This window comes from Brachycentrus maculatus, unplaced genomic scaffold (genome assembly GCF_059751285.1).
Source record: "Brachycentrus maculatus isolate JH-2025_06_01 unplaced genomic scaffold, ASM5975128v1 h1tg000234l, whole genome shotgun sequence".
Taxonomy (NCBI): domain Eukaryota; kingdom Metazoa; phylum Arthropoda; class Insecta; order Trichoptera; family Brachycentridae; genus Brachycentrus; species Brachycentrus maculatus.
The window spans coordinates 688,512-710,615 of NW_028280985.1; the positions used below are offsets into that span (position 1 = coordinate 688,512).

The 22,104-nt window shown below is 32.4% G+C and overlaps 2 protein-coding genes across 3 annotated transcripts in view; one reads left to right on the forward strand and one right to left on the reverse strand.

Moving 5' to 3' along the window:
* LOC148306660 (26S proteasome non-ATPase regulatory subunit 9-like) lies at positions 1-9,630 on the reverse strand. Its single transcript, XM_088264598.1, has 5 exons — positions 9,415-9,630; positions 8,884-8,983; positions 4,524-4,597; positions 1,224-1,412; positions 1-371 (listed from the first exon to the last, which is right to left on the reverse strand). Exons 1-5 carry the CDS (start codon positions 9,523-9,525, stop codon positions 138-140), a joined length of 708 nt encoding a protein of 235 aa, XP_088120724.1. The 5' UTR covers positions 9,526-9,630; the 3' UTR covers positions 1-137.
* Positions 9,631-10,837: 1,207 nt separating this feature from the next.
* LOC148306661 (anillin-like) overlaps positions 10,838-22,104 on the forward strand; it is an 86,590-nt gene continuing 75,323 nt past the window's right edge. Inside the window, exons 1-5 of one of the 2 annotated variants that reach the window (XM_088264580.1) lie at positions 10,838-10,994; positions 11,132-11,540; positions 13,913-14,029; positions 15,064-15,299; positions 16,458-16,898. In XM_088264580.1, the coding sequence (XP_088120706.1) occupies positions 10,968-10,994; positions 11,132-11,540; positions 13,913-14,029; positions 15,064-15,299; positions 16,458-16,898 (1,230 nt within the window). In that variant the 5' untranslated portion in view covers positions 10,838-10,967. The remainder of the gene's footprint in view (positions 10,995-11,131; positions 11,541-13,912; positions 14,030-15,063; positions 15,300-16,457; positions 16,899-22,104) is intronic. The other variant, XM_088264579.1, reaches the window with a different exon arrangement.

Consider the following 22,104-nt stretch of genomic DNA (forward strand, 5'->3'; position numbering starts at 1 on the left):
TTCTCCTGTATGACTATGATATGCAGATAAAGTACATAAAACCAATATTCAGACAGCAAAATTGACCCCGAAACTTAAAAAGAAGAGATTTTGTTGTGTACTTTTAAAAAATAGTATAAATTAAGTAATGTTTATATTTATACAGTAGGTGGACTGACAGGTATTATATTACATCCGAGATACCCCCTGCCCGACCAGGTGTGAGGAATAAGAGGGATCTGAAGGATCTGCTGGTCCGGTCCTCGTAACACCTTCACATTGATTCTCTTATCGATGGAGTGCTGAACAATTTCGGAGATCTGAGTCAGCGCACTGAAGTTGGAGGGGTTCACGGAACCAAACTCCAATATCTCATCCTCCACCTTGATGCCCTGAAATCAATTAGACAAAAATGTTAACACATTGGTAGCGGTGAAGTTTGTTAATTATTTTATTTTCACAACATTTTGAGTGTGTCCAAATACTTTTTTGACAAAAAATAATATGAAAATAACTCCTGTAATTGTATATAACCAGATTTTGTGAACAAGTATTTGGACACACTCAAAATGTTGTAAATAAATTATCTGGTCAAATTATAAGTATAAATTATAAGTATATAAATAATAAAAATGAAAATGATATTTTCTGATATTTCATGTCGCTCACTCCTTTCAAGAACGTCATAAATCAAAAATCGACAATTTTTAGTTATGCATGTTTTCGGAATGCCTAGAAAATGTACCAGCAAAAGCGGCATATTTTAAACTTAATATTTACCCCCTACAGGGCAGAAAGTGTTGTTTTTGCATTTTGAAGAAAAGGTATTGTTTAATTATTTCTTTAAATATACTAAATATTTTACAAATTGAGAAAAAACCTTCAGGTTTTACCTAGAAAGATCTGTTGCACAGTAAAAAGTTCAATAAGTGACTTCATATTTATTTTTAATACATTGTATTATATTTTTAAACTTTAAAAACGTTCTCCTGAAAAATCAAGTTTTTTGATTTATGACGTTCTTGAAAGGAGTGAGCGATGTGTGAAGTTTGTTAAAAAAAAATGTAATTTGATGCGGGCGATATTAAGATCATTGCTCGCAAATCAGATTTTCTCCACTTAGCAGTTATTTTTTACATTAACTCACATGTACAGTGTCACGAGATTAATGATATATGTAGGAGTTCCAAAAATTTGAGCAGTTTAGTTGTCAATCATGAGTAGAATGGTGAATAAGTACTTACTGCATCTTCAGCCGGTGAGCCGGGGCTGACAAAGTTTATCTTGGCAATGACTCTCGGGGCCGTGAACTGGAGAGTGGCGATAGAGGAAATAACCGACTCTTCAGTCCCATGGCCATTGGTGGCCGCTGGCAACCGTCTCTCGCTGCCTCCCGGCTGGCTGTCATCACTTGAGGAGGTGTCCATGGCAACCTGCAATAGAAAATAAGATTAAATACTGATTGGGAATACATGAGTAAACTCACATCTCAAGTAAACTAAAATTGTCTTTGCACTGTTCCGTGTCTGTCTGCTGTGCTGGTCGGGGTTGTGTGCGTCTGTGTACCAGCCAACGTCGAGTTGGAATCGGATCTAGCTGACTAATTGAACTAAACACTAATCCCCTTTACTGCCTTCACTGGAGTACTTCTAGAAAATTTGGTGATGGACTTACAATCTTGTATTTATTTAGATTGGCAGTGACAGGTATACTGAAAGCTTATAAATGTAAATTCACAGTAAAATCCGGATACAATTTTATATTGTTTCATATTTTCAATAAATTTCGCAACTTAGTTAAAAAAAAAAATTGCTTGGCAAAAGCAGATCTATCAGGAAGCCTAGATGCTTCTGTATCAGATCTGGGCATGCGGTGGGACAGCTTTCAATAAAAGCCGAAACTAAGTAACTGCACTGATAACTTAGAATCAATGAAATGTATAAACTCATGCCTCTAGCGAGATAGCGAGTGTTTTTGCCAAGAATTTTCACTCATGAATTACATGAAATTATAGTTACTTTAAACATAAAGAGTAAATCCACTCACGAGTAGGCATAGGCTATAAAACTTAAAAAGCTTGAGTATGGTCATGATAAGCGGTGTTGCATGAGCCGTAGCTAGATTTCAGGGTCACCTGGACGTTAGGTAATAAAAAAATGTAACTGCAGACCTTAATGATAAGAAGGCTTTAGTTGATTTAACTCACAGCAAATAGAAGCTACATAATTGATAGATACATTTTTTTTCCTTTACCCGAGTTTAACCTTATTATGTCAGTAACAACTACATATGTTCAATTTAAATTTCCCTTGACAAATACCAATACGTATTGCTTTACACCTATAGTGACATGTATTTTGATGGATTTTATATCATTTTTAAACACCATATGGTGTTTAAAAATGATGTGGAATGCATTGAAATATGTGTCACTATGGATTTTAAGAAATAGTGGTATTCAAGTGAAATTAAAATTAAAAATGGAAAAGATATTACCACAAAGTGACTGCCGAATTAATTAATGAAACAACACATATTCAATGAGCTTTGATATAGAGGTGAGTAAGATCAGATCATCCAGAAGATCAGTATCATCAAAGTGGTTGGTCAAAAAGGAATAAGCTTAATACTTCAACAATCGCTCAACCGATGAAGTAACAATCGGCCATTTTGATTTATTTATCAAATTTTTTTTTTTTTACAAAATACATATTTAAATATACAAAATAGTTGGTAAATATTGAAAATATAACACTTCTACCTCTCTAATAAAGTAGATACTTGTGTTTAGAGAGGGAGTTCGTTTTACATTCTTTTTTATAAACAACGCAAATTATAACAAAGTAAATTAAATTAATAAAAAAATATTCTTCAGAGTTTAGGTTGAGGTGAGTCTATATGTTTTTTAAATTTAGTATTAAAGTTTTCTGGAAGTTTATTTAAGTGTTTTCTACCCACGTATGCATACATTATACCATTATATCATTATTTAACGCTGCCATAATTTATGAATGTATTGAAAAACCTTACCATTATGCAGAAGGATCAAAGACCGTTGCATAGATACAGGTCTAAAGAATTAATGCAAAATGGATATTCAATAATGGGAAGAATGATGAATGTTACACAAGCGTATAAAGTGGTCGCTTAAGCCAGCCAAATACCAGGTCATAAGCCTTGGAATTCTCAGACATCCATCTTCTTTTATAAAAAGGGAAGAATGACACATGTTTCATATCAAGTTGAGACACCTTTAAAATTAAAATAATGGCTTTGCACTCAAATTTGATACCAGTGTTTAAATGAAGCTTCAAATGACATTTTACTACCTTCACAAATATCAGTTGACAAATGATATTTGTGACCCTGTATCACAAGGTATTTATTTTGACCAGTGAGTCACTGAAATTGTCAGTTGAAAAAACCACGAGAAATTCATGAATTCCCGAGAATCACTAACCTATTAATTTATTGATTTGGTGTTTAATTTGTAGAACTCCATTTTAATTTATGTAATAAATTGTTAAATAAAACATTGATTTTTTGAGTCTACTAAGTTGTATTTTATTGTTAAAAAAACACATAAAAATTAATATTGTGACAATTGTTTCGCCTAGTTGTGGCATTTTTAAATGAATGTGAATATTAAATAGACTGACTTAAATAGCTATACAATTCTAGGTACTTAAGTAATAGTTTTAACATGTGCAGTAATAATTTATGGGAGACAATAGTTAATGAGGTATGAAGGTAAGTACACTTATATTTATTTTCTAGGAAAGAAAGAATCTAATTGAAAATGCCATAACTAGGCGAAACGATTGTCACAATATAATTTTTTATGTGTTTTTTAACAATAAAATACAACTTAGTAGACTCAAAAAATCTGTGTTTGATTTAAATCATAACAAATAATACATAAATCATTAACCTGTTAACCGGAGAGTTCACTTTTTAATTACGCAACATACAACAGGCGCAAACTCTTTCACTAGGATGTGTCAGTACGTCACGCCCGGTGAAAGTAAGTTGATATGTTTTATTAATACTTAAAACATATGAAAAGACTTTGAAATATATATTTTTTCTTTTACTTATACATAAATCACAAAAGAAAATACAAAATTACAAACAAATTCATTCAAACCCTTATGGTGCATAGGGCACTGCATCATATAAACGCAGTGTTATCTTGATCGTTAACACACAAAGGTGATCAGCCCTCCGCTTCAGGTAGGTTAGATATTGAATAAATATTAGAGTGAAAAAATAATTTATAATAAAAATATTTATTAGACCCCCCTCTGGGAATCGAACCCGGGACCTCCAGAATGGTAGCCGAGCGCGCTGACCATTACACTACCGAGGCGGACAAAACAAATAGAAATACAAATACAAACAAATAGAAGAGAATTTTCTTAGGCAACTTATTATTTTAAAAAATATACAAAAAAAAACATCACGCTTTTATAAAGGAGCAACAAAACTGTAATTGAAAAAGAAAAAACTTCAATATAAATGTCAATTTTTATGATATATATAACCTGTCCATTGGCATGTAAGGTGTGAAGTCCCTTCTCTATCTGCTTCATGAGTGCTTTGTGGTCATTCTGGAGACCTGAAATGTTAATCTATATTAATAAAAAATTAAAATTCACAACATTTTGAGTGTGTCCAAATCCTTGTTAGATAAGGGTCTCTGCTAAATAAAAAGATTACTCAACTCGACCATATCGCTCACTCCTTTCAAGAACGTTAGAAATCGAAAAAGTTAATTTTTCAGAACATTTTTAAAGTTAAAAAATATAACACAATATATTAAAAATAAATATCAAGCCGCTTATTGAACTTTTTACTGTGCAACAGATCTTTTTAGGTAAAAGCTGAAGGTTTTTTCTCCATTTTAAAAATATTTAGTATATTTAAAAAAAAAATTAAACAATACTTTTTCTTCAAAATGCAAAGACAACACTTTCTGCCCTATAGCAGGTAAATATGAAGTTAAAAATATGCCTCTTGTGCTGGGATAAAGTACATTTTCTGGGCATTCCGAAAACATGCAAAACTGAAAATTGACGATTTTTGATTTATGACGTTCTTGAAATGAGTGAGCGATATATCGCTCGCTCCTTTCAAGAACGTCATAAATCAAAATTTGTCAATTTTCAATCGTGCATATTTTCGGAATGCCCAGAAAATGTACTATATCCCAGCAAAAGCGGCATATTTTTAACTTAATATTCATTCGCTACAGGGCAGAAAGTGTTGTTTTTGCATTTTTTTTTTTTTAATAAAAAAAATATTTATCTAATGGAGAAAAAAACCTTCAGGTTTTACCTAAAAAGATCTGTTGCACAGTAAAAAGTTCAATAAGTGGCTTGATATTTATTTTTAATACATTGTATTTTATTTTTAAACTTTAAAAACGTTCTCCTGAAAAACCAAGTTTTTTTGATTTATGACGTTCTTGAAAGGAGTGAGCGATATGCTGTCGAGAACTCACATATGAAAGAGTGTGTCAATTATATGAACACTTAACCAGTTAGTTTACAGTTTAGCTCGGGTGTGACTCGGGTAAGGAGTTTGCGTTGTAATGATGAGCCCAAATGCTGCTCCACCGCATGCACACTGGGAGCATTGAATTTTTTTAGCTATTTTTTACCTGGGTCAACCCTTTTGAATTCAATAAAATTATTTGAGACAGCTCAGTTTAACTCAAATCACGTTTTTTTGGAATTTTAATATAAAATAATGAAAGCTTAAACGAAAAGTACAAAAAATTGCAATTTTTCACTGATTGAAATAACTGGAGAGCAATGTTTTTATTTTATTTATTTTATTTGATTTATTTGGGAATTTTACAGCTTTACATTTAGTAATAATAATAATAAATCCCTTACCGCACCCCAATGGTGCATAGGGCACTGCTTCATATAAACGCAGTGTTATCTCGATCGATTACACACGAAGGAAAGGTGATCAGCCCTCCACTTCAGGTACCAGTCCAGTGTAATATTGAATAAATATGAGAGTGAAAAAATCACTTATATTTATTAAACCCCCCCCCCTGGGAATCGAACCCGGGACCTCCAGAACGGTAGGCGAGCATGCTGACCATTATACTACGGAGGCGGACAGCTTTACATTTAGTAAAAGCATGTAATAAAAAATAGTTACATTCAATAAAAAAAAATAAAGCCAACTACACAATTCCACATTTATATTATAATAATAATGATCAAAAACATCACTAGATAAAAAATACAATAAAAAAGAGTGGAAGTGTGTGTGTGTGTGAGGAAAGGAGTAAAAGGGTAAGGGTACCTAGCATGTAATAAGTAGTAGGTATAATCCATCAAAATACGATACAATCCGAAAATATTGCAAGAATTCCAAGAGTCGCAGTATCTAAAGACATAAACCAATTCTGTAGGGGGTGCCTAATACATTTGGCCAAGGCTGTATTTGTTTTTATTGACTAACCCGAGTGGCGTTAGGGCAGTCTTGTTTCAACTTGGTGACGATTTCTCGCACCAGCAAATATTCTCGCCAAAATTCGACTATTAAGTAGCTAAGCCAGCCTATGATTAAAGAAAACACTTCGTTTTTTACCACTTGAGTTTTATTATAGACTACATGTTTCAGAAGTTAAACTTCCATCATTCAGGTCTGTATAATAACTAAAATATAAAATATAAAATTGTTCTATAAATAAGAAGAGGTGAAAGTAAGGGGAAGGGGTTAGTCAAGGGACGGAGTTTGAAAACAAAGGAAAAATGGAAAGCAATGGTGAAGAATTTTGAAACAATATATTATTTAACTTCTGAAACATGTAGTCTATAATAAAACTCAAGTGGTAAAAAACGAAGTGTTTTCTTTAATCATTGTAACATGTCTTACCACAAAGTTAATGCCGAAACAATAAATAAAAGCCAGCCTATGATGGGTGGTAAGTCCTATAAATACCCAGACTTCCATATTCTGGTTTATCTATGTTATTATTGTGTCGGAATTCACTTTGTGGTATGATTAAAGTGACCCACACGTCCCGTTTTGAACGGGACCTTCCAGTTTTTTTCATATTTATAGTATTTATTCCTCTTATTTTCTTAATTAACCTTCCTTTTCTTTTTACTGATACATAAAAACTATGATACATAGAAACTAATATGTGTTTCCTTGAATAAAAATACTGTTTCGTAAACATTGGTAGATGTCCCGTTTTGAGGACAAAAATCACGTTACGTATGGTCACGTTAGGTATGATATGATTAAATTAAATTAATATATTATTAGATTAAAACCAATATTTTTATTGATTTGGCGTTTAATTTGTAGAACTCCATTTTAATTTATGTATTAATTTTAAATCAAACACAGATTTTTTGAGTCTACTTAGTTGTAGTTTATTAACAAAAAACACATAAAAATTATATTGTGACAATTGTTTCGCCTTGTTAGGGCATTATCAAACGAATGCATTCGTTTGATAATGCCCTAACAAGGGACTCAAAAAATCTGTGTTTGATTTAAAATTAATACATAAATTAAAACCAATATTTTTGTTTGTTATGTTGTATAGCCTCCCACCAGTCTGATGATGTCGGTAACGACGAAACCCGGTCGCTGGTCAAATAAAAATAAAGTGGAAAAGCTAAAAATATTGGTTTTAATCTAATAATATATTAAAAATGCAATTCCATCACGAAGTGTCAGTGGATAATATAAATCTATTAAATTAAATTAAATAAAAACAAAACACTATTGTCCTACTTGAGTCAAGTAGTATAAATTAAGTGTTTTGATTTTGAGTTCTTCATCTATGTTGAGATGTCAATATAAAAATGTAAATGTTACTTTGTTCAGAATCTCACATTCACCTATATTCATTTATTTATTGTTTCGGCATTAACTTTGTGGTAAGACATGTTACAATGATTAAAGAAAACACTTGTTTTTTACCACTTGAGTTTTATTATAGACTACATGTTTTAGAAGTTAAACTTATACATAAAAACTATTACATTATACAGACCAATAGTTATTATACAGACCTGAATGATGGAAGTTTAACTTCTGAAACATGTAGTCTATAATAAAACTCAAGTGGTAAAAAACAAGTGTTTTCTTTAATCATTGCACCTATATTCACATTGATTGCTTTGAAATTTTAACACAACGTAGCATATAGTATTCAGACAGGAAAAAACTTTTGTTTTACCCCCGATGACAGCGCCATCTGTTGAACGAAACAGAGGTACGCACAATACTAAACATTGTTCATAGTGAACAGAGTACTTCTTGACAGCTGCTGGCACGTAAAATTATCAATGTTTTTGATTGCATTTTGTTTTACAGATTTTTAACATGTTTTTTACCTCACAAGCATTATAAGATAAATAAAGCATATAAGAAGTGTGCCATTTGTATTTTATTCATTTTTCCAATAATCCAGTAAGCCACAGCAACACGTCACTGGGTACAGTTAGTTTTAACTAACTAACTAACTAACCATCACGCCGCTTCACCGCAGGGGTAGGCAGAGAGAATCGAACGCCACACCACTCTGTCTTTGCAAACATTATTCGCCTCTTCTACATTCATGCATCTCCTCATATATACCCGACGATTATTACGACTCCTGACCCGGCCGCTTTCAAGTATTTGACATACCTGATTGTGCCAAGTTTTCCTCGGTCTTCCTCTGCTCCTTTTTCCAACTTCATTCACCTCATAAATTTGTTTAACCGTTCTTTCTTCACTCATACGTTCCACATGTCCAAACCATTCAACACACCTTTCTTAATTTTATCGATAATGCTTATCTCAGCTAGTTTTAAATAAATATATTCCTATTCTTGCGTTATAATTAAAATTTGAACGACGTATACAATGAAAACTTACATATTATCCTGTGCCTGGCGTGACGAACTTGATAAACATCTATATCGTTCCGTGGAAAGCCGTCTCCATCAACTAATGTATCCTCCATACCGACTTGATTCTAAAACAATTTATAAAATTATGAAAAATAAATCGAAATGTTGGTACATATATGAAAGGCTATGAATTTCGTGCAAATTTAAAAAAATATATATCACTGGCAGATTTTTTAATTCATGAATTTTGATCACTCAATTGTTTTCGCCTTCTAACGGCAATTTCAGGAGTTTTTCTTTGGCAATCTGTGCTATAAAGGGTGATTTGCATTTTCAAAATGCACTGCATAAAAATTTGCAAGTGTACATGCCTACATACACATATAATAAACGTGTTGCATTAAGTTCATTTGTAGTTTTATTGGCAAATTTAATTTCAGACGTCAGTTCATGAAACCTATAAGTATACACCTTCATACGGTTAACGTATGTAGGAAACTTTATTTCATCAAACTATATCATAATGCAGTAAATAAACAAAAAAGAATAAATATACCCTTTCCAATACAAATCCTAGTTCAGATATTTCTGTTTCAATCTTCTTTTTCTCATCCATTAGCTTCAAAACTTGATCTCTCATATTGCCGTCCATGTTTGCTACCACCATAACTAGTAAATTCTGTGAATAAAACGATAATAATTCAAGTTCTTGGTAGAATTATGAAAAATAGCGATTCAAAACAACACTTCTTCACGACTTTTTGACAGTCATTTTCTAGATTGCTAGTCAAAAAATATTTTTCTAGTGCTGCCATTTATTATATTTACACAAAAATGACAGCACTACCTACCTACATATCTAGATACATACAAAAACTAAAACTCAAGAGTATAGAAATAACACCACCTATTTTCATGGTTCTAGAAGCACGAAAGAGCTGTTTCACCTCATTACAGCTATCAATCGTGGTCCGTAGTAAACATTTCGATGTAACTTCATTAAACAATAAAAGTCTACATGTTCGTTAATAAAAAAGGCAATTAATAATATTGAATATTCCCAATTCGGAACGTGTACCATGGCCGACAACTCTAGCGAGTTATACTTTGCAAATATCGTCCCTCGCATATTAAACATACCATCTCAGTATTCAAATTACAACAATTATTTTTCAATGGTGTAACTGAATCGACGGGTTTCAAAGTAATTGTTATAGCAACCGATAAAAAATACTTTTAATGCTGGTATCCGAGTTCATTTCTAAATATCCAAACTTCGTTCATCGTCGAACGGAGTGGTTGTTTCAAACGCGTGGCGAGTTTTGATCGTTTGTATTATATTGTGTTGTGTTTTGTTGTGTATTTTATTTACTCCAAAATCTAAGACGCATTTTTAGGCATATTAGTTTTAAATTATTATATTCTGCCATTTGTTGATCAACCATTTAAAAAAACTAAGATAATGATTTTGTGACAAAATTGAAACTGATTTTTTTTCAACGTCAAACGGCAATAATAAAATATCATACTTTTATATAACAACAAACAATTTAACAGTGTCTCATAAAAAAAAGAGTTCAAAATATTTGTTTAATTAAAAAAAAGACGAACGTAAATCACGCAAATAAAAATTTTGGAAATAAAAGATTACTTTTGTTTTCAAAATACTATTTTTGTACCCACAGTCCAAGTTACTCTGAAATCAAAATATAATTTATGCAACACCGCTTATGATGTTAACGCTTTGCTTCCAACGTTATAACCTTTTTAGCCTTTTCTTAAGTGTGTGTTTACTCATTATGATCAAAGTTACTATAATTTCATGTAATTCTTCAGTGAAAATTCATTTATATTTTTGAATATGAAATCTCGCTACATTCATGACGAAATAGGTACTTCGAGAAACATTATGTTACTGGCAACACCGTAAACGTTTCATTCAAACTTCAAACGAGTAAACGAGAATTTCAAATAATTTCAGTTTGTTTCGGTCGTGTGTTTTGTTCGCGCGTCGCGGTTTTAAAAATATTTTTTTGACGTCTTATCTTTTGTAGTTGTAAAGTTGGGTGATTTATTATTAGTCGTTACGCACGTATATTTATATTCGCGATGGATAACATAGATCCATTCACTCAGGTAGAGAGAAATCTTTGTTTTCGAAATTTAAAAATTCCATTCGTCATGTTGACATTTGCATTCCAACGGTTTTGACATTTGGCTTGGTGTTATTTTATAAGTTTTCTTTGTTATATTAATATGTTTTTATTTTTCAGCGTATGCTAGAACGGGCGAGATTACGAAAAGAGAAGTTGGAGTCCAAGCTGCCGCCCTCGGAAAAACCCGCCCAGCGGGATAGAAAGCCGCTGTCAGAAAGCAACCATTCTGACTCGGTATCTCGTGTTCTGTCGCCGGCAAAGAAGAATGTCGGCGAAGCGGAGTCGCCGGTGAAGTCGTCAGTTTTGGGGAGAAAGCTGACGATAAATACGCCAACGAAGACAACGACAACATTAAAGGAAGACTCGGACTCTGGCGTTGCTGTGGAAATTAATATCGTCCACCAAAACAACGTGCAAGTCGATGTACAGGTCGAGGAGAGACAAGTGACGCTGTCTCAGTATCTGAAGGAAAAAGAAAATGCCAAAATGAGTGACAAATCTACCAAAAATGGAGGCAGTAGTGGGGGTACGTTTAGAAGCAATGTTTTGACATTTCACTTGTTTTTATTTTATTTGGCTTTAAGGCAATATTCGCAAACACAGAATTCATTCTACCGGAGAGGTCACATGTCTGTTCATGCACGATTTTTTAAAAATAATGTATATCGGATTTTTTGTTTGTTATTTAGAATATATAAAGATAAAATATTTTTATAATTTTTTTTTAATATCTTACCTCTCAATAACGCATTTCTATTTCAAACCATATTATTTCGAATAAAAACTTGTTTTTAAATGCAAAAAAGGTGTTTTAAAAAAAAACAATTATGTTAAATGCTACCTGGATTTAGAGAAAATTAAGTTGCGACTTAACGAATACTGGACCTTAACGACTAATTATTAACATAACAAATTTTTTTCTTACACATCCGTGTTATGTCAGTCCATATGTAGTCCAGCTGAAGACAACAGCTTCTTAGCTGTAATTTTAAAAACCCTCTTCAGTTCCTCATACGTTGAACAGCCCATGTCCTCGTACAAGTCACAAAGATATTGGTGGTGTGGACATCCTCTGGTGTTTGTTCCCTCGATCGTTCCCTCTATTTTCAGGTGCAGGAAACCCTCCTGTCTCAACACGTGACCGATCCATTTGGCGCATCTCTTCAAGATTTATTAAAATATAAATTTGTTTTAAAATCACTGTAAATATTTTACTATAACTTTGTTATAATGTCTACCAGTTCCGAAGCCAACCGCTTCTTTATCAAGACTGATTAATACTAAAACACTATCTACTTGACAAAATTCAAAATATTTTGGCTGTTAGGCAAAAGTGCTTTGGTAGATCTCAAGTGGCTTTATTTTTTGTGTTGATTAGCAGTTACAGTCGAAAGGGATCAGGGATGTTGAGTGACTTAAATTAGATTACTTGGAAATATAAGAAATAAAAAAAGCAATTAATAATAATTTACAAGTAATAAATACACAAGTAACGATTTTTATAAAAGTCCGTTATTAAACTTGTTTCCAATCACTCATCATCCCTGATCCCTTTTGGCTGTATATGCTAATCAACACAAAAAATAAAGCCACTTGAGATCTACCCAAGCTCTTTTGCCTAGCGGCTAACATATTTAGAATTTTGTCAAGTACTACTACTACTACTACAACCATCACACCGTTTCACCGCAGGGGTAGGCAGAAAGGAATGAACGCCACACTCTTCTGTCCTGACATACACTCCTCGCCTCCTTCACATCCCCATACATCTAGTCATACATGTCCTCCGATTACGTAGACTTTTGACACAACCAGATTTTAGGTTCTAATTGATGTTCGTTCTGTTTTCCCGCTCACATTCGCCACATATATTTTCTTTGTCATTCTCTCGCTATCCATTCGGTCCACATCCTAATCTTTTCAATTATTCCTTGTTCAGCCGTATATTCCTTTCTTATGTCTTCGTTTTCAATGCTCTCATACAAGTAGATATTGTTTTTTTAATATTCAAATTTTCATTTCGCTCACTCCTTAAAGAACGTCATAAATCAAAAATCGACAATTTTCAGTTGTGCATGTTTTCGGAATGCCCAGAAAATGTGCTATATCCCAGCAAAAGAAGCATATTTTTAACTTAATATTTACCCGCTACAGGGCAGAAAGTTTTGTTTTTGCATTTTGAAGAAAAGGTATTGTTTAATTATTTTTTTAAAATAAACTAAATATTTTTCCAATGGAGAAAAAACCTTCAGGTTTTACCTAAAAAGATCTGTTGCACAGTAAAAAGTTCAATAAGTGGCTTGATATTTATTTTTAATACATTTTATTATATTTTTAAACTTTAAAAACGTTCTTTAAAACGTTCAAATTTATGAGGCGAATATTAGTGGGAAAAGAAGCAGAGGAAGACCGAGAAAAACATGGCACGATCAGGTTTGCCAAATACTTGAAAGTGGTCAGGTTAGGAGTCGTAACAATCGGCGGGTATGTATGAGGAGATGCATGAACGTGGAAGAGGCGAAGAATGTTTGCAAGGACAGAGTGGTGTGGCGCTCTATTCTCTCTGCCTACCCCTGCGGGGAAGCGGCGTGATGGTTAGTTAGTTTAGTTAAAAACGTTCTCCTGAAAAATCAAGTTTTTTGATTTATGAAATTCTCGAAAGGAGTGAGCGATATATATTCCATTTTCGTACTATATCAAATTGCGGTAGAGTGGTCTGGAATCTAAAACTTTTAACTCAAGAGTCTGCGATGCTAACCATGGGATCACAACATGATTCACTGAATCATTAACGCTTGCATTTGAAACATTACCTAGTATTTATATCAATTTTATAATTATAGTGAGCGATATTTTACTGTTACGATTTTTCAATATTTGTACATTTTCATATTCTAGGTTCTGTAGCCAGTTACTACTCTGCACACAGTCAAGTGTCTTCAGAGTCTGACCGAAAGGCGGACATCAGTGACGAGGGGAAGAGTAAGCTGAAGAGGCTCGGAAAACTTTATTCTGGTAATTATTTTTTCTGCCGCATTTAATTTATGTTCATTGTAGCATGCATTTTGTCTGCCTCCGTGGTTGTTATGGTAAGTGTGTTTAGATACCGTGCTGGAGGTCCCGGGTTTGATTCCCATTTATCTCAAATAAATAAAGTGATTTTTTTACTCTGATATTTATTCAATATTACCCTGGACTGGTAACCGAAGCGGAGGGCTGATAAACTTTCTTACATGTTTTAATGATCAAGATAACACTACGTTTATATTATGCAGTGCCCTATGCACCATTGGGGTGCAGATAAGGGTTTGAAGAAGAAGAAGACTATGATCTATACTGCTCTATTGCGGCATGGAATACTGTATTGGTCTATGCGTCATAATTATGTAGATCTTGTTAAAAATAGTACTGTTGAATTTGAAGTTTCATGCTGTAAGTGTATGTTTCGATCATTACACGATCCATCAAAGGCAAAAATGAGACCTGTGAATACATTCTCAAATTGTCAGACAGTATTATTAATGCTTTCCTACCTTATCACAAGTTTTGACTGTTATTTCAGGCTCCAATTTCTTAATATCAGCACTTCTTATCTCAAGAAAACATACAGCTTGTCCTAAAACCCTTTGTGGAATGTGAATATTCTCATGTTCAATGCAGAATTCTTCACTGAGAAATGTTCACAAACAATTTTTGGCATTTTATCACATTGTTTGTAGGAAACGCTTAAAAGTGTCTTTTACATACTGTTGGTAGAGAGAGGGAGACGCTCAAAAGTGTTCCATTTGCTTACTTTTGGTGGTGCACGAGAGACGCCAAAAAACATTGTACTGTATGTCAATTTGACATACATTGTATGTCAAACATTCAACATACATACATTGTATGTCAAACATTCCTTTGAAAATGCCATAACTAGGCGAAAAAATTGTCACAATATTAATTTTTTTATGTGTTTTTTTAATAAAATACAACTTAGTAGACGCAAAAAATGTGTGTTTGATTTAAAAATTAATACATAAAGTACTATAAATTTTTCTTCCTTGCAGACGATGGAACACTCTCATCCCCCATCAACAGTCGCACCGAGTTGAAGTTTGCTTCAGAGGTCTCTCAGCCGACCCCGTCCAAGGGCGCACTGGCCTTCGTGGCGTCCTCGGAGACCAGCAGCAGCGAGGCGGAGGAACCTCGGAGAAACTTGAGGAATCGTCACGCCACCAGCAGATTTGCAGCGCTGGCCAATCACATCAACAACTTTGAAGACGACATGAGGCATATTGATTTTGTAAGCAGTAAATCTTGAATTTGTTTAGTTAAAAATAAGTAATTTTATTATTAATCTTAAATTTATTTTAAAAAAAAAACCTATTTACGCAATAGACACGTTCCACACTAAAAATAAAAACTGAAATAATAAAAAAAAGGATGGTGGATAGGTCTCTTCTAAAAAAATCCATGATTACAATTCATTGTTGCTTATTATATCTAAATTTTCTTTAAAAATACTTTAAAATAATCAAAGATAAGAAAAATTATTTACATCACTTTCCACATATCGCTCACTCCTTTCAACATCATATATAAAAAAAACTTGATTTTTCAGGAGATCGTTTTTAAAGTTTAAAAATATAATAAAATGTATTACAAATAAATATCAAGCCACTTATTGAACTTTTTACTGTGCAACAGATCTTTATATGTAAAAACTTAATGTTTTTTCTCCATTTGAAAAATATTTAGTATATTTAAAAAAAAAAATTGAACAATACCTCTTCTCCAAAATGCAAAAACAACACTTTCTGCCCTGTAGTGGGTAAATATTAAGTTAGGAATATGTCGCTTTTGCTGGGATATAGTACATTTTCTGGGCATTTCGAAAACATGCACTAAAAATTGACGATTTTTGATATATGATGTTGTTGAAAGGAGTGAGCGATATATTTCTCTATGCATAATACTGAAGTACATTCGAGGAATGTAGGAAATTCCAAATTAATGTTAGACGTTGTTAGATGAATGTATGATTTTATTTCAGTGTTATTTTCAAATTCTGTAAAAAAGTGCGTAAAAAGGGAGTTAAATGTATTATGGGTTGAAATTTATTTTGGTATTTATGTCTTCAATTTTGTAACAAACTATTGAATTCATTTAGACTTGAAATGTTTTTTTTTTCTTGTATTGTTTTGTGATTAGTGCATGTGAGGAGAATGGAACCATCCAGATTCCCCCACATTGCACTGTACGGCCAACCCCATGGTAGAAGACTCACAGGCAGACCACCAAAGAGATGGATCGATAGCTGGGAATCGACATCGCAGGAGGCTAATCCCTCTTAAAAACAGGCCACAAGGCATACACCAAGAAGAAGAAAAAATTTTTGTGAATCATTTATTATTATGTAAATAATATATTTTAATTAATATCATTTTCCTTTTACCCACAGAGCTCCAAAAATTCCAAAGACAAGAAGACAACCTCAGTTCCATCATCAGTGTCATCGAGGGTTTCTTCAACGACAGCCTCAGTCAAAAGCCAGAGTCCCAAGTCTGCTCCGATAGTCAAAAATCAGAGTCCGAAATCAACACTTCAGTTGAGGTCTCAGAGTCCCAAAACTGCGTCTCCCGTCTCCCAGGTAGAGTCCAAGAAAAGGGAAAGTCCCAGAGTCACAAGGCTTTCCAGCGGTGGTTCTAAAACCCCCACCAGATCACCGAAGAATCTCTCACCGAGGACTTCGGTTATAAACAGTAACACGTACAAGAAAAATGAGACTTCCGATTTTAAGAAGACTTTTCAAGCGCAAGTTGTGGGTAGCAGTCCAAAGAAGATTGCGGCAAGGCCGGCCAACACTCCCTCCAAATGGGACAAGACTATATTGGCAGACCTGGTAAGTGATCATTTTGATACAGCCCAGATGAGAAATATCTCTACATAATGCAAATTAAAAACAAAAAAATTATAACTGACAGATGACTAGGCTTTGCGTTTAGATTTATATATGAACGATGATACAGAGGAGTACATATTTAATTTAGTTATGAAACTGAAATTACTTGATTAGCTAGCCAGGTCTTGAAAATTTGAAGATATCATTTTATTGTTGTTGTTGTTGTTACACCTTATAGGCTGTTTACCAGATGTATTTTTGTTTTATAAGTTTGTAGTGGAATGTGTGTTTTACATAACAACGTAAGACATCTACAGATAGGTAGAGTGCTTTAACTGCTAATCAGTTACTGCAGTAATTTAAAGGTGCCAATTTTTGGTAGTTTATAATTGCCATCTTAGAAAAGGGAATAATACCTTTTTTTTCTTTGGATAACTTGACAATTGACTATTTTGGACTTTTCTAAAATAGAATCGTAGAAATATTAAACCTTAAAATTTTAAAATACAGATGTTTGTATTTTTTTTCATGGTTTATAGTTATTGTTTTTCATGACACTTTTCTACGCCTAATGGTGCATAGGATACTTCATCCAATGGACACAGTGTTGACTTGATTATTAATCACATGAGGGCAAGGTGATTAATGCTGCACTACAGGCGTCAGTCTTTTTTAGAAATATTTTCATATCTTTTATGTATAGTTTGATCCACCTGGGAATCGAACCCAGGGTAGCCAAACGTCCTAACGGCTACTCTATGGAGGCAGATTGGTCATAATTTTTTTTTGTTTTAGTTGGTATTTCTTCTCCGGGCACTTGCATGCTATTTTCATTTGTTTTATTTCACAGATTATTGAATGTAATGTCTTTCAGGAATTATTATTGTTTTTTTTTAATTTGTTTTCTCAAGTGTTTATTTATTAAATCAATTGTTCATTTTAGTGCATACGGATTTTTTTCTTCTTTTATCTTTTTGCTATTTCAAGGGCATTAATAATATTTTTTATTATGGTCTTTAATATCAAAAAGATTTTCGTGATTCATTTTCATGTTTTAGGATTGAGAATAAAAATTAAAAAATGTTTATTGAAGTGTTTATTATTTATTTTTATTAAATAAAAGTTCATACTTATTTATTTTATAAATGTATAATTTTATAATAAAATTTAGTAGTTGCTTTTGCTTTCTGATTTAACTAACCAACTATATATGTATGCAGTTTTTGATTTATATTCTATGCAATACTAGAATTATGTTTTAAACATATTTATTTACATTATTCATTTACTATGTAGGTACTAACCTAATCTAACCTCACATTTTATTTATATAAATAAAAAAAATAATGACCACATTGTGACAATCCACGGAAATAGATCTAAGCACTCCTTTCTATGCTATCAAATTTTATGATAATTATTTTTAGTTTTAATACTTCGAGATACAGACCAATGGATGTGGCTTTAACCACACTAGATGGTCTTTAAAAATGAAAATTGTAAGAAAATTAAAAAAAAAACTACACAATTTGGACGTAATACATGATTCATTAAAATCTATGGAATAAAGCTTTTATGCTTTTTATTTATTCTTTATAATATATTTAAAGAACTTGAAAGATAAACGACTTCCTTCTATTTTAATTTGGTTTTGTTTCGTTGTCGTGTATTGTCAATTTTTCTCGTTACATTATTTATTTTTTCTATTATATTCTGTAAAATAAAAAGATAGTAAGAATAATAATTTACCGCGCGGTTTTTTGTATTCTAAATTTAAACCGCGCGAAAGTAGACTATGCATAGTTTTTCATACAAATTACATCAGAAACGTTTGAAAATTCTGTTTGCAGTGAAAACGCCATTTTTTACGAAACGTTCACGCTATTGTGAAACCTTTTTTTCAACGAGACTGTGTGAAAATTGCATTCGTCAAGTACCCGGTCGAAGACTCGCTTGAATAATTTGCCTTTTCATAGTCATAAACCGTTCCCCATTCGGTTACCAGCTGTTGCTGCGAGCGCTCGACTTTTAGCGCCAGTTTGAATTTGAATTCGAAATTGCGTTCGGTTTCGTCACTTTTTCTAAAGTTCTTTTTTCAAACGTGTAAAAGTGAAAAATAATCGTATTTTTGAAAGTCAAAAAGCCCGCCTTTTTCAGTACATGTAAAAAAGTGAAAATTTTATTCGAAAGCGTCATTCTTAAATATTTTTTTTGTGTTTTTAAATATTTATAAAACTACTGTTTTTTTGTAAACATTCGTTACGAGTCTGTATTAAAAGTGCGTCCAAAATGCGACAAACAAAAGAGGAAGACCTCATTATTTTGGATATCAGTGCATCATTTGACAATGAAGTATGTCTTTCTGTTTGTTGCAATTATTTCACAGGAATTACACCTTTAAGCCCTTGGATTTACTGCGAACATAAGAGTTATATTGAATTATCCAATTTTACCCCGTTCATATTAATATTACGAGTATGTGTAAACGATTTATTTTTATTATTAAAAAAAATAATGGCAACTTGATATTAATATTATACGTATCTAATATCTATATTATATTTGATCTCTCAATGTCATATTTTGCGTGTTATTAAAATCACATAGTTAATTTTCTACTACATATTTACTTAAAGGTGATCACATGATCTGATAATCATGATTTTTTCTCTCGAAAACTTCACTGATTTTGTCGAACGGTGCTAACACTATAAAATTGTATTTTTCGCCTTTGTTATATGAATTCGTACACTCGAATCATATTGAATAAATATTACGGTGAAAAAAATGACTTATATATATTTGACCCCCTCCCCCTGGGAATCGAACCCGGGACATCCAGTACGGGAGCCTAGCGTGCTGACCATTACACTACGGAGGCGGATTTTTAAAATGTACAATATGCAAAAACCTATTACCTGTTGTTATTGCACGTGGTATTTACAAATACGTTATAAAATGCTTCACGCATATCATTATGCATTATGGCATACAATAATGTTATCACGATAATAATTAATTAATACATAACAAAACGGTATTACGTATTGCGTTTCTATTCTTTGAAGGCATTCCTCGTCTTATGGACCTTGAGGTTATTCGTTTCCTTACGATAATGACTACAATATAATTTTAACCGTCTCCTACGTTAAGACCCAATATACGATAAATCTCAACTTAATTTTCATTAAAACCTGGTAACATTTGACGTAATTTATTTTTTTGCTTAAAATACCACTTTTGTGTTGAAAATTATGAGGGCTTAAGGGGTAACTCGCGATCTGTATGCGTTTAGTTGCGCTAGAAGCCTGTCGTGTCTCTACGCACGATTAAAAAAATGGAATTTGTCTTTTTTGAATATATGTCTACTGAACAAATATATTTTATAATTTTTTAAACTCATTACCATTTTATATCTATTATCTTTCCAAAGTCACTAATTTATTTCGAAGAAAAACTTATGTTTTCAATACAAAATCGGCGTTTTAAGCCAACAATTCTATTACGTTAAATGCTACCTGAGTTTAGTGAAAATTAAGTTGCGACTTAACGAATGCTGGGCCTTCAGAGTTCACGTAATAATGAAAAAAATATGGTTACATTAGGAAGCGAACATTGTTTTTTCGAGGAATTGTCATTTTGCCGTCGTAATTTTTACGCTAGTTTTCAAAAATAATAATAACATTAGGACGCAAAAATTATTTTTTTCCAGGAATCGTAATTTTTACGATTGTTTTCAAAAATAATAATTACATTACGACGCGAATATTTTTTTTCTCCAGGAATCGTAATTTTGCTGTCGTAATTTTTACGATAGTTTAGTGTTCTAGCGTTAAATTTGAAGCATTATCGTAATATATTATTAGATTAAAACCAATATTTTTAGCTTTTCCACTTTATTTTTATTTGACCAGCGACCGGGTTTCGTCGTTACCGACATCATCAGACTCGTCGTTACCGACATCACCAGTCTGATGATGTCGGTAACGACGAAACCCGGTCGCTGGTCAAATAAAAATAAAGTGGAAAAGCTAAAAATATTGATTTTAATCTAATAATATATTAAAAATGCAATTCCATCACGAAGTGTCAGTGGATAATATAAATCCATTATCGTAAGATCATAAATGTGTTATTCTATTTTTATTTTTTTTACTAGCTTTACCGGATCACGAACTGCTGCGAAGAATTTATTTTTATAAATGACATTTGATATTGTATTTGAGATGCGTCGAAAGATAGTCAATGTTTTGGTATTTATTTTAATATCTACATGTCAAAGCATCCGACAGCCATATTGACAGGCGCGATGTTTGTTTTATCAAATTACTAATTATAATATTGTCTAGACAGGATGTCGGATGATTCAAAAGGTTGTTTTTTTTTAATACTTTTTTGTGTGGTCCCATCTCTCTTTGATGTTACTTAATGCAGTATTTTCGATTGAGAATTCACGATGTTGTTTTTCTTACACTTTTTAAAAGATAAATGTAGTTTTTTTGATGATTTTTATGATTTATTTATTAAAGCCTAAAATACGATAAATCGCAACTTTATTTTCTCTATATCCAGGTAACATTTGACGTACCTAATTGATTTTTTTGCTTGAAATACTGTTTTTGTATTAAAAAAATAAGTTTTTCTTCGAAATAAATATATGGTTTTGAAAAGAAAAGAGCTGTTGGAAGGTAAGGAGTTTAAAAATATTATGAAAATGATTTTTCAATTTGTATTTTAAAACAAAAAGTCGAATACCAATATATATTATACAAAAAAATGAGCGCTAAAAGACAAAAGCGAAAAGATCGCGTTCTGAATTTGAGCGTTCGAGATTTCAGCCTTAAGGCTAAGTATTCGTTAAGTCGATAAGAGTTATTGAAATGTGAGAAGTTAAAAAAAAAATATATATTTTTTTCAATACATATTGTAAAAAAAACCCCTCTGTGAATCGAGCCCGGGATCTCCAGCTCGGTAGCCGAATGCAGTAACCATTACACTATACAGACGCATATTCTATTTCGTGGTTAAGGACGATGGCATCTTCAATTTTTTTCTCATTAAATTTTATTACACATTTTGATGACTGATTAGTTTTTTTTATTGTTACGTTTTATGCTGTAATGGCTCATATAATATGCAGTTGGTCGCGTACATGATACAGTGTATAGCCGAGATGGAGATTCAAGACCACCGGGCGTTGAATATT